The sequence below is a fragment of the Cryptotermes secundus genome, unplaced genomic scaffold, assembly GCF_002891405.2.
Source record: "Cryptotermes secundus unplaced genomic scaffold, Csec_1.0 scaffold345, whole genome shotgun sequence".
In the NCBI taxonomy this organism is placed as follows: Eukaryota; Metazoa; Arthropoda; class Insecta; order Blattodea; family Kalotermitidae; genus Cryptotermes; species Cryptotermes secundus.
Window position 1 is genome coordinate 1,036,014 of NW_019723306.1, and position 13,684 is coordinate 1,049,697.

At 42.2% G+C, this 13,684-nt stretch overlaps 1 protein-coding gene across 1 annotated transcript in view; it reads right to left on the reverse strand.

Moving 5' to 3' along the window:
* The window catches only part of LOC111861760, a 32,103-nt gene that overhangs the window by 11,870 nt on the left and 6,549 nt on the right, over positions 1–13,684 (reverse strand). The window contains exons 3-7 of the mRNA XM_023846593.2: positions 9,320–11,590; positions 6,153–6,295; positions 4,638–4,867; positions 3,251–3,359; positions 752–868 (exon numbers count right to left, since the gene is read on the reverse strand). Of these exons, the coding sequence (XP_023702361.1) occupies positions 752–868; positions 3,251–3,359; positions 4,638–4,867; positions 6,153–6,295; positions 9,320–11,590 (2,870 nt within the window). The remainder of the gene's footprint in view (positions 1–751; positions 869–3,250; positions 3,360–4,637; positions 4,868–6,152; positions 6,296–9,319; positions 11,591–13,684) is intronic.

Consider the following 13,684-nt stretch of genomic DNA (forward strand, 5'->3'; position numbering starts at 1 on the left):
ATAGATAAAGGACTTAGAGGCAGTCCAACTGCACTGATGGTATACTCGTATGTATTCTTTAATCACATTAACCAACGAATTAAACTGAACTAACACATTCTGGTCTCTTTCCTTCAAATTTTGGTCTAAATCTGTTACAGATTTATCATCTACACATGCGTGCTATAGGTTCAACCATCTTACCCTTTTACATTTGATAGCACTTGTTAAGGGTTCAATTCATTAAGCTTCTTCTTACGTAATCTTCTGTATCAAAACGGAAGCAAAACTCTAAGGAATTTAAGGATTCATTCATATTTATAGAACTTGGACAGATATAAATAAAATACTAAATTTGGATTCCTTTATATTTATATAACTTGGACGGATATAAATAGTATACTAAATTTGGATTCCTTTATATTTATATAACTTGGACGGATATAAATAGTATACTAAATTTGGATTCTTTCCTATTTATAGAACTTGGACAGATATTATTAAAATACTAAATTTTAACATTGTTATTAGAAGCCTTAAGAAATCGGTATGATTTTGGTAGTTTAATTTTTTACTGAGCTGTTTCCTTTGTTTAACTGTAATCACATTTGGTGCTGGATCGCAATATTAAGCTGACATATATAAACAGAACTTCATTCCCAAGAACTGTGAACTATCGTAAAAGTCGGAACTAGCAGACACTATTTACCAGAACAGCTCATTAGTCTTAACATTAGAAACAGCGACAAAGCACATGTTTCGTCTTACTTACATAGTCCAAAATCACAATCATCCAACTGCTTTCCTTTGATGATGAAATGACCTTGACCTCGATGGCTAGTTCTCTGGTAAACAATTGTTACTTCTGGTTTGAAGAAATCCACTTCAACTGAAATAGAGAAAATTACGCAAGTTTCGTTTAGATTCGCAACTCAGTTTCTCGAGTGACATACGAGTATGTGTCTGTACCTAAGCACTATGTTATGAATACGTAGGGAAAGGGTTATTCCATTGAATGGATGTAGGTGTTCAGTTTCACGCTTTGGCCGCTTTATCCCGTATTTCATGACCCCTGAGCCCATCATATAGGATAATGGAATATCGGAGCTTGGAATGTGGTTGTAAGATTCCATTATATTCTATTTTATCATCATCATCATTGTCATTGGCAAAACATCCCTTCTGTAGCCATAACCTTCTTTAAGACATTCTGCCAGAATACATCCGGTTTTTTATTTTTGGACTTTGCAATGATAACGTCTACAGAGCAAGGTCGTCAGCATTGCGTCCAACCCACAACCTCGAGGACCAGGTCTCTGTATTTATGTCTCCCAGTGGGGGTGGCCCATTTATATTTTTAGGTACCGGGTTCTCTTTTCGTCGACTTTTACGAGTGCTACGAGGGCTACGGTGGAGGTAACCTAACCAGCTTCCACATGGGGATTGCTTGCAAATAAACAAGGAAACAAACTCCGTGATTTTAGTCCGCAAGCGAACTATACCGACCGAGCGATCGCCTGTTGTCGGCGAAGTTAGTGCCAACTTTAGAGGATAGAGGGTGTCACGTGGTCAGCGCAAAGGATTCCCGCGGCCGTTAATCTCTTTTTTCTAAACAGGAGCCGCTATTTCCTTGAAATATAGCTTCTCATTTATCCTCACGAGGCTGAGTAGAGCCCGGTCCAGACCCACTACTTCTCAGAAAAAGCGCCGGAAATTGAACCCGTACCTCTAGATCTGTAGCCAAGAACTCTGACCACTAGACCACAGAGGCGGCTTTACAATTAAGTATTTTAAATACACTGATATAATCAATTACATTTAGTTTACGTCTAAGAAGTGCCTTACATACGTTTCGAATGTATGCGTGTTTTAAGTTATGAACTTTAAGATACCGGGTTTGAATTCTGCTCGAGTCATGCATACGTGTTCAGTCATATCAGCACTGCGTTGTTCTGGCACCTTGCGTGGGCAGTCTGTTCAAACTTGAAAGATTTCTATTTTTAGATTTAATTCTAAATGGAAGGGGCACGCGGTGGCGTAGTTGGTTGAGGCACTATGCTGCAAGCCAAAAGGTCGCGGGTTCGAGTTCCAATGAGGTGGATTTTTTCACTTGACCTGATCCTTCCAGCCGCACTCTGGCCTTGTCGTCGACTCAGCCTCTAATAGAAATGAGTACTAGGAATCTTCCTGGGGGTAAAGAGCAGCCAGCGCATGTGACTCACATCCTCACCACTATCTGTGAACCGATTATCTAAAATCGTGGGAGCCTCGACGTCTCACAACCCTATGGGCCTCCACGGCCTGTTACAGGGATAGCTCTACCTTTTTTATTTTTAATTCTAAATCGCAATAGGCCTGAGAGCTTTGCCCGTGGAAATTTATTGCTTAAGCACTAAGCCATGAAGATGTACAGAGGAGTGGATGTATAGAACCACGTATTCTTGACATCGACATTACTTGGAGGGAGTGATTAACTTCCTTCCCAGGCCGCTTTAACCCCGGGGATAGAGTCCCGTGTACCCATTTGATAGGAGGTTGTGTGGGACCCATTACGGGTCTGGACGACGTGGGGAAAAAGATTTTGTCCCTACCGGAACTCGCACTCCTACCCCTCGTCCTTCCAGCCCCAATCCAGTTGCTATACCGACTGCGCTAAAGAGAATTATTAAATTACTTAAGTTTGTAATTATTATAATGCTCCGTTTGACTAATTAACGAACACTTTCTTATCGGAATTCTAGACCTCTTTGTGACAATTCATGCCCATTTCATATATTCATTTTTGTCTCTCCCTCCTCCCGCTCCCACTTTGGAGCGCAGGGCTGATTTCTCTGTTTCATGATCATTTTACAGACGGTAGGACTCCTTGGATGGGTGATCAGCCGCAAGGCTTCTACCTAAACACAGAAAAACCTTAACACAGAATAAACACATACATATACCAAACATTAATGCCTTCTGTGAGATTCGAACCCACGATCCCGGCCTCCGAACGAGAGCGAGGACAGTACATGCCTTAGACCGCTCGGCTACCGTAACCGGCAGTGTATAAGAATAATATATAAGAATTCAGTTCGTACCTCACAGGAAACAGATCCAAACCCATGATCCCGGCTTCCGAGCGAGCGAAGACATTACGTTCTCGGCTACCGTGATCGGCTAAATTTATTTAATCTGCCTTTATGGTCCGCGATGCAGAAACCTTCAGCATTTGTCGTGCAAGTCAGAACCCCTCCCCTGACATGGTTACAAGCAACAGACATAAACTTACTGGGTCTCCCGGACAGAGGTCCACAGTAAAACTGGTCTCCAATCTGAAGATATTCTTCACCACATACAAGTTCGGAAGTTGAGAAGTTCAGCTGGAGGCTGCAGACATCCTGGTAAGAGAAACATATCGCAACAATAACTAGATCTGAGAGGCTCTCAGCTGTTCGAGAAGTCTTTCTTGTCCTGTGGAAATCCAAGATTCATTACGTCAATAAATTACGAACAATTAATCTGACTGGAACAACGCGACGCTTCAACGAACCGAAAGGAGAAAAAAAATAGAATTTATCTCTTTATTGTTGAATTTTTGTTCTGACAGTACTCTAATTTAATAGACTCTTGCCGTTAAATTAGTCATTGCCATAGGTGCAAGGTCTCATGTATGTGGAGTTTTGTAAAGTTTGCCTTAACTCCCGCTGGTGGTTCGTGTTGTGTTTGGTTTATATATCCTGTCTTGAGTTGTTTCTGATCGTTCTGATATCCGGAGTTAGGGGCTAGCTCCCTTGCTTAGGTCTAACCGATTAGGCTTTTATCTGAAGACGAAGACAGAGTCCAGTCTCTGAAACGTGGATAATATTAAAAAGTCAATAACTGTACAAAAGAGAATGGTCGAAAATATTTTGTCCCTTTGAACATGACCTACAGACAGCATCGTTAAATGCATTATGAATAGATACATTATTATCATTTCGGATTTGAAGTTCTCACGGTAGCTATGAAGAGAACGGACTCTGGTTGTAACGTCAAGCTAACCGGAGTAAACCAAGTGCCTAAATCTTCAGAGAAGAGTAAACCAAGTTACAACCTCCCCCCACAAAAAAAAATGGAAATCTAAACCAAGCTTGCCGCTTGCTTCTGTTAGTTTCTTGCTTCGTTTACTCTTAGAACCTGAAGATGGAAGCGATATTATACTCCGAAACGTCGGATTCTATCCAAACTATAATACGTTTCACCCCAAAAAGTCTGTACTATTCATTTCGCTTATTGTTTTCAGTATCCCTACCATCATAATTCTAATTAAGACATACTCAGAAGTGAACGCAATTGTGTCCTACCGAACCCTCACCAATTCATTGCCCTGAGGTTCTTTACATTTCCCTTGGGTCTGGAAACTAAATAAAAGTGCATACTGTTTTCTTTGTAGTTTCGGAGTGAGGCAGAGTCTACTTGGTACGTCGGACAATAATTGATCTATTGTACCAGCCCCGGGTGATAAATGGTTATGAAGCAATTGGTGGAATGAGAATTGGCAGGGGAAACTGAAGTACTCGGAAGAAATCTGCCCCCGTGCCACTTTGTCCACCACAAATACCACATGACCTGACCTAGGATCAAACCCGGGAAGCAGACAACTGCCTAAGCTACAGTACGGACTACAGGAGACTTACTGTGTTGTTGCGGAAGATGCGGTAGACACACGAGTCCTGTTCCACGCGTCCGCTCCTAATCAGGGTAAAGTACTTGTGGTCCGTGACCTGCCCACAGCCAGCCTGAGGATGGGCATCTCGCCTGTTGCACGGAACATGCCGATAGAAGGCTCTGAAGCCGCGCCCGGAGTATTGCCTGTCAGACACGAGGATCAGATCCATGTGTGGGGCGGTAGACATATCCAGTACCGCTGAAACACAAACACTTGCCATGAAGACGTATGGAGGAAGGCGGCGCTGAAAACAGGGGAAGATTTTCATTCCTGTCACATTTCCTGCCAAACAAAGGATCCACATCACTTGTGCCACAACTTTTCTGACATTGAAGAGAAAAATCAGTTATGAAACTTGACGTTTTCAAGACAGTGAAGGTTTGATTTGTGGTAATCAATGTTTCGAAGAAAATACTGTCTATATCTTCAATTTTACCTTGAAATGTCGGTAAACATCGGTAGGACTACATGCTCTAACACAAAAGATCACAATCTAAATTCAACAATTCAAAGAAATGTCGGTAGACATAGACTGTTTTTGTATTATTAAATGATTATTGTCACCTAGCAACCACACCACAATCGGCAAAAACTGGAGAGAGGAAAGGATTTTATATACGCATAATTATTACTGCCGGTCACGGTAGCCGAGCGGTCTAAGGCATGTACTGTCTTCGCTCTCTCGGAAGCTGGGATCGTGGGTTCGATCTGTTTCCTGTGAGGTACGAACTGAATTCTTATATATTATTTTTATACACTGCCGGTCACGGTAGCCGAGCGGTCTAAGGCATGCACTGTCTTCGCTTGTGGGTTCGAATCCCAATCAGAGCATGGAGGATTGTGCGTGTATGCGTTTTCCTGTGGTATGTTGTCCTGTGTTTAGGTAGATGTTTTGCGACGGGCCAATCACTACCTACCGTCTGTAGAATGATTAAAGGAATAAAAGAAAGCCTCGACACCAGTATAAGGGTATAAGAGGAACGGATGAAAAATAATTATCACAGTGGAATTAATATAAACATTTTTAGTTGACTTAAAATTACGAATAAAATATTGCCTTTACACTTTTACAACTTCTTTTTTTTTTTCCTTGGCACTACAGCCCCAGTGGGCCTAGGCTTACCTCCATGAACTTCTCCGTTCACTTCGGTTTTTCTAGATCTTACACATTCGGTAGGACTCCTTAGGCGGGTGATCAGCTCGTCGCAAGGCCTCTACCTGTACACAAACACAGAAAAACGCACACAAACATCCATACCCCGAGTGGGATTCGAACCCACGATACCGGCTTCCAAGCGAGCGAAGACAGTCTTTTACAGCTTTACGAACGTAAACATTAGTCCAACAACATTCCTGTATTAGAGAAAACAGAGCAGTAACTTTACTTTCATAATAAAATTTTCAGGAGTGTACGAGTACGGCCTTATGTGGCGCAAATCTACGTTATAGTTTATTGTCTACGTATGCTGACTTCACTACTTACTGCCTGTGTATGATAACGATTCGCCACAGTAGCGCCAGTGTCCACCGAGCAGCATATAGTCCTTGACACAGTTTTCACTGAGCTCCAAAGAGAAGTCCATTATGAAGAGTTGAATCTGACAGAATCCTGACAGGCGAGGCAGGCTGCAACAAGACATTTCACAGAAACGGCGTTAACTTGGAGAGAAGTGAAGTTTGCGGGCTCTCCAGGGCTACTTCTGACCACAACAGAGATGACTTTATGAACTCCTAGGAAGCATGACTTTCATCAGAATGAAACAAACTAAGTTCATACTTCAAAGCAAACATTCCACATCGTCATTACAGAATACAACCCGTCAATGATGGTTAGAGAAAGAATCGCTGTTTATTTTGCGAATCTTAAAAACACAAACGAGCAGCTTAGGAAAGATTCAAATCTCTTTAATATTAAAGCAGGTGAGACATACAATTTCAAATGTGTTGTATGCATTAAATTTCAGTTAGATGAATATTAATTTACGCTTAAATAAATTTTAGTCAAATTTGTAAATATCAAATTTTATAAAAGTTCAACGATTTCTATGTAACGGGATATAACACGATTTAAAACGTTTAAAATCATAGACCGTTATGGCATTATATCCCAGAAGACAGGACTTTTCACAGTCAACGTTATGAGGACATCAAATTCCTTATAATATCCGTTGGACTCCCTATAGGTGTTGTATTGAAACAAAGAAACGAACATGAAACAGTTTTTGTCAATTTTCAGATGTGATGTTCCTAATAAACGTTTGGCTCGTACCTCACAGAGAACACACAATACACCTGACATGAAATCAGTTCAGTTAATTGTCGTCTTCTGTTCTAAGAAACATCTGAAATCAACATATACACTACCGATTTGCCACGATCATTAATGCTGAACTAGGTGGTATATGATTATCATATCCTAATTAATGGTTAAATGAGAATATAAATCAACTTCAGCACTGCTGAAATGCATAGACCTGAAATATATTCGTTATTTTATTTGTATTACTGAAGTAGAACTAATGTCTAAGATAAATATGTTTCTTAGTATTTATCTTTCGGTTTTTCCCCGTTTGTGAACTGTGTCTGTTACACAGTGGAGGCTGACATGTTATGTCTTCCACATGACATGCAGTTGTGTCTAGACTCGACTAAGTTGTAGCTTTGTTATGACTTAGTATTTCTAAATAAGTCAGAATTGTTTCCTTGTAATAAAGGTTATACAACTTGTTTCTAATATCTTACGTCAAATTCTTTCTGTAAGTGATGTGTTGAGAATTTCTTGAGAAGTTGTGAGGCTATTTGTTTCCCAAGAAGGTCTCTGGTTCATGGAAATCGTTAGGCTGGCAGTTACCGTAATATCTTGTATCATATTTATCCTTGGTTGTTTAACAATTTTTTTCTGCTTTAGAAATTATATAGCATCAGTTCAGACTCCGAGAGGGTCTTGAGTGGTGAATGGGAAAACAACTGGAAGGGGGTTGCAGTAATAGACTGGAAAGGATATAGAAGAAGGCAGCCGTAGCCTATTTCAAATTAAAATTTGGGTATTCGCCTGGAGATACCAAGGAAACAACGAAAAAATTTGATCAGGGTAGTCGATGTCCTGGCAGAAATTCTAACCGAACCCTTCCCGAATACAAGTTAGATGCATTACCGGCTGAGCCAACCTCCTTCGTTAAGTGTGCGTTGAAAAATTAATGGGTCTTCTCAATAAACCCTTCCATGACCAACCATCATACATTCTACGTATCTCCTTAGGGTCACTTAAGAATCAAGATTTCACTGAATATGCATGTTACGTGCCCTTTTCCTTTAAAGGCAAGCACGGGTACATCCCACCGTCAACTGTTACTGTCAACTTATGGTAAAAGGTAAAGCCGTGGAGACTCATATGGTTATGAAACGTAGAATATCCCCATTTTCTAGACAAGTGGCTCATAGATGGCGGTAAGGTTGCCAGCCTTATGCGCCGGCCGCGCTTTACCCCTAAGGAAATTTCCTGGTACTCATTTCTGTTAGCGACTGATTCGGGGTCGCGCCATAGCTCAAGCGGTTAGTCGCTGGCTTCCCACCGCGGCGGCCCGGGTTCGATCCCGGGTCTGGTCAAGTGGGATTTGTGGTGGAGAAAGTGGCGCTAGGGCGGGGTTTCTTCGAGTACTTCGATTTCCCCTGCCAATCTTCATTCCACCAAATTCTCCATCATCATAATCACCCGGGGCAGGCTACAATAGGCCAATCAGTGGCCAACGTGCCGAGTGGACCCAGCTGGACTTCACCCCCCTCTAAGCGAATTAAAAAAATAGAGGCTGTGTCGACCCCAGGGCCACAGTGTGACTGGAAGGATTAGGTCGTTTAAAAAATCCATGACCTCATCGGGAATCGAACCCGCGACCTTCCGGCTTGTTACATAGTACTTCAACCAACTACGTTACCGCATGCCCCATAATATATACTCTTATTAATACACAAACTTACATTTTGCTGTTTTCTTCACCGTACTGCCTAGTTATCTATATATCTGCCTCTTTCTCTTCCCCCCAAATTCTCTCTTCACTCGTTGCTAACGCCCAGCTATCCTATCTAATTGCTCCAGCTGCATTACGTACCCGCAGACAACGTCAATAATTCATATTCCTCCCGTAAAGCCAACTCTGTATTCTTCCAAAAATTAACGCACATAAAATCCATCACTTAATTTGTGATTTCAAATGTACGATATTTTGTTGGAGGAATGGCCAATCGTATTACTGCTTAACATTTTGAATCACTATCTACCCACTGAAAAACTCATTAATATGCATAAGAGCTAGTTCAAGTCTTCCCAAGAAAGAATTCAATGTTGGTATTTAAGATCTGAGGTTTTCAAGGCGTTGGCTATCTTCTGGGATGGCTGTCTACAGACACCTGCTTAAACTGGTTTATCGTTCGTGGATTTCTTATACTCTGAAGATGGAGGCGATACGTTCCTCCGAAACGTCGGTGCCACACCCCAGGAGATAGTATACTTCAATGTTGGTATCAATTACGTACATTCTCGTCCAAGTTACATCGTTAGCAAAACTTGATCCTGAAAGTGAGTACGTTGAGTGCTAGTCTATTAAAATCAAGGACTCGTTCGCAGACAGGAACCCTGTAAACGAGAACACTCACCGGTAGCAAAGTCTGAGGTTGTGAGGATAGGCCTGTGGGTGTCCCGGTGACTGTATCCATCCTGTGGCTTGGCTGAAGACTTGACAGCGCTGTCCCGCTGAGGGAGGGAGCTGGGGGCAAAGCAGTTGTGGGACCTTGTTCCAGAAATACTGCTTCACTCTCAAGAGCCACTGAGTGAATCCCCAAATGGGACAGGCGCTTTCTCCTGAGGACCAGAACCTGTCTGTTTTGTACTGAGAATAAAGTACATTTCGTCTCTCCCGAATTGTTACCTCCTGCGTGCGACCACTGTCAGTTGCAGTCAGAGCTGAACTGTTGTGTTGACTTATGGATGTATGAGCAGATTTCTTTCTATATAATGTAAACTTCCTATTGCCAGCTACGTCGTTCGTAATGGAACCGAGATCAAAATTCCTCATATTGCTAACTGAAGAAACATTTGGTTTGCCTTCTTTTGAGTTAATATCGTTGCAATATTTTGTAAAGTTTTCAGACATATCCTTACCATGAATAGATGATGTGTTCGTTTTAATACTGAAAATATTATAGTGATTATATTGACGTACTTTCCTAGTCATTAAATTACTAAAGTGATTTCCTGTTTCTCCTGATGTTACGTTACTTTCATCAGAAAATGAATTATTTTTATGGAGTAAATTATACTTGTAAGTTTGTTTATCCGAATTATTCATAGTGATGTTTTCTTGGGGAAGAACGTTCTGCTTATGTGTGTCCCTGTTGTTATGAATATCTGATCTGTTTTCCTCAGGAATATTAGGGCTTAAATTGTGTTGAATTTTACTGTTATTCTTTCTGTTGTGAGTAAGTGCCGAGTCAGATTCTTGGAAAGCAGAACTGTTGTGAGTAAGTGCCGAGTCAGATTCTTGGAAAGCAGAACTGTTTCTACGGCTGTAAGCTGACGCATTCCCGTAAATGATATGACCTCTATGATTAGTCGAATACACATCTGCTATTTCTGTTCCATTACTAACATTACAGGGAATATCGGGGGTATTCTGTTCATTGTTTTCCTGATTGAAATGTATATCACGTGATCGGTTTGTTTTGTCGTCCTGTATGCTCTCGGTGCAGGGAGAAGTAAAATTCCTTTGTCCCGTGATATGTCTAGCATATGAATTGACAATACCGACATTATGAGAGTTAGAAATGTTGTAATATTGTTCATTCTGCCTGTACGTTTCGTTACTGGTATCGTGTCTGCTCCAAGGTGACCGATCTGAACAATCCTCTTGAAGAACTTCCAATAAGAATCCACCAGAATTCTTAACATCAGAGTCCTTCCTGTACCGTAACAATTTCTGCCTTCTATCCCCCCAACCATCGAACTGAGATATGACAGTAAGCCCAATTATACAATCACAGTAAAAGTGTCCATCTATTTCCAGAAAACTACCGGAACACCCAGAATAACTATCTTTCTCTCCAACCCAGAACAGCTTGAATAGAATCCTGAGTCTACACACGTCCGGACTGGAAGGACGGATGTCATATAGACAGTCTACATTCTCATTGGTGTTGCTAAACGGAAATCCGGGACTCACAAGGATGAGTTCACGTCCACTGTACACCTTGTTGCAGCAGAGGGGAAGGTAAGACGGCGAGGAAGTTGGAGTAGATGGTATAAATGTTGATGGCGGGTGTGGTGGCAACAGTGGTGATGGCTGTTGTGATGCTAATGTTGGTTGTGGTAACACTGGTGGTGGCATTAGTAGTGGTAATACTGTTGGTGGCTGTTGTGGTGGATATACTGTTGGTGGCTGTTGTGGTGGTAACAGTGGAGATGACTCGGGAAGCAATAGTTCCAGAGGCGGAATGTTAAGAATCCTACATCCTTGTTGTACGATGTTAATAAGGAACCGTCCATCATTTCCAATGCCGTCCGAATAGAAATCTATCCGTAACTCCCCTAGAAATTCGTAAGTTCTGACTCCGCTCACGAATCCGCAGACAGTATCCTGGTCACCAATATCTAACCGATCCTTAGTGCAGCCGGCAGAAGTGTCGACGTGGAAACTCACGAAACGAAACTGTACTTGGCAAAGAGACTGCTGAGGTGAACTTGTTACGGCGCGTATGACGGACTGGCAGTGCGTGTCGCTGGGGTACGGACCCGGGTAGCCAGGACTATGAAGGATGAAGTTGTGACTGCTGAACTCACAACTGCATTCCCGATTTGGGGCTGAAACGGACGGACATGGTATCTGACGGATCGCAATGTCGAAACCTTTCCTTCCTGCCATACTTCCGGATCTGAAACATAACAAAACAACGATTCAAACTTAAGATGATACAGAGTCCTGTAGAAAATATTATTTACGTCAAAATTATATATATTTTTTTTATTGCTAATGGGGTGGGAATAAGTCCCTTGTACTGCAGCCACTTCTGGCCTACTGTACCAGCCCCAGATGATAGGTGAGGGTGATTGTGGAGCAATTGGTGGAATGAAAATTGGCAGGGGAAACCGAAGTACTCGCAGAAAACCTGCCCCAGCGCCACTTTGTCCACCACAAATCCCACTTTACCAGCCTCGGGATCGAACCCGGGCTGCCGCGGTGGGAAGCCAGAGACTAACCGCTTGAGCTATGGCGCGGCCAAATTATACACATATGATTATTACTATTTTTTTTAAATCAAACTTTACGCTGTCATCAAAGGATCCTGAAATTTATTGTGTTTAAGAATTTATGAGAAGGATCGTAATATTTTTGTTCTTCACCCTATATTATTAGGATTATGAAAGCAAGGACCCCCTCGTTGGTGTCTCCACCTTATCGTGGTGAGGGGGTTTGAGTATGCCAAGGACCCTCAGAGCTATACCAGCGGTAGCGTAGCTACTGGCAGGGCTGGACAGGTCAAAGGGTAGGCATTAGACGAAGAGAGACACCAAAAACTGATGCCGGAAGCAGCGTCATCAGCAGCGACTTGAAGCACAGAACAAATGATGCTCGACATGGTTCAATTTCGTATAGCAACAGGCGTGACCAGAGTGGTTTGAACGGCTGTTGTACTGCGATGTGGAAAGCAAATGGAAAAACTACCACATTATCACTTTTCCTGGATAGTCTCTTCCCAAAAACAGAAGATCGCATTAAGTGGAGGAACTGTTTTGGAAGAGGCTGTGGACCTGTCGTCTGACAGATTACTCATGAATGAATGAATGAAAGCAAGGAAGGTGAGATCGGTTGAAATATAGAAAACATTGGAGATCGAAAATACATAATTTTTGCCGAAAAATTATGCAAACTGGGAGATTATTTTATTATTGTTCCGTCGACACAATTCTTTGTATACATTCACGGTACCCTTTGTATGAATTACTACATGTTTCGGCCTTATTGGCCTTCCTCAGGTATATACAATTCTTACCTTTTTATGTCTGCTAGTCCTCTCTACGCTGGAAATTATTTACACTGTGGCAGTGTTTGTTCAGGTTTTCAAATTTTTATGTTTACGTAATGTCTCTTTTAGTTCGCGCCATAGCTCAAGCGGTTAGTCGCTGGCATCCCACCGCGGCGGCCCGGGCTCAAACCCGAGTCTCGTCAAGTGGGATTTGTGATGGACAAAGTGGCGCTTGGGTAGTTTTTCTCCGAGTACTTCAGTTTCCCCTGCCAATCTTCATTCCNAGTTAGTCGTTGGCATCCCACCGCGGCGGCCCGGGCTCAAACCCGGGTCTGGTCAAGTGGCATTTGTGATGGACAAAGTGGCGCTGGGGTAGGTTTTTCCGAGTACTTCAGTTTCCCCTGCCAATCTTCATTCCACAAAGTTCTCCATCATCATAGTCACCAGGGGCAGGTACAATAGGCAAATCAGTGGCCGCCGTGCCGAGTGGACCCAACTGGACTCCACCCCCCCCCACTATGCGAATTAATTAATAATGTCTCTTTTATATAAAAATGCATTAATATTAAAATTGGGGGCAGGCGGTAGCGTAGTTGATTGAGGCACTATGCTATAACCCGGATGGTCACCGATACGAGTCCCGATGAGGTGATTTTTTCAATTTACCTAATCCTTCCAGCCGCACTATGGCCCTGGGGTCGACTCAGCTTCTAACAGAAATGAGTACCAGGAATCCTCCTGGGGGGGGGGGATATAGGACAGCCAGCGCGTAAGACTGACAACCTTACCGCCATCTGTCAGCCGATTGTCTAGAGCAAGGATCTCCAAACTACGGCCCGCGACAGAATTGTGCAAAAATGCGCAAATTTAACTAATTTTCCAGTGAGTACTGGTAAGAAAAATACTTGTTCATAGATTTCAAATTCAAATTGTGTTTAAAATATACTGATATTCCATATTATGTTAATATTAATATTATTCACAATTTTACTAATTCTGGAC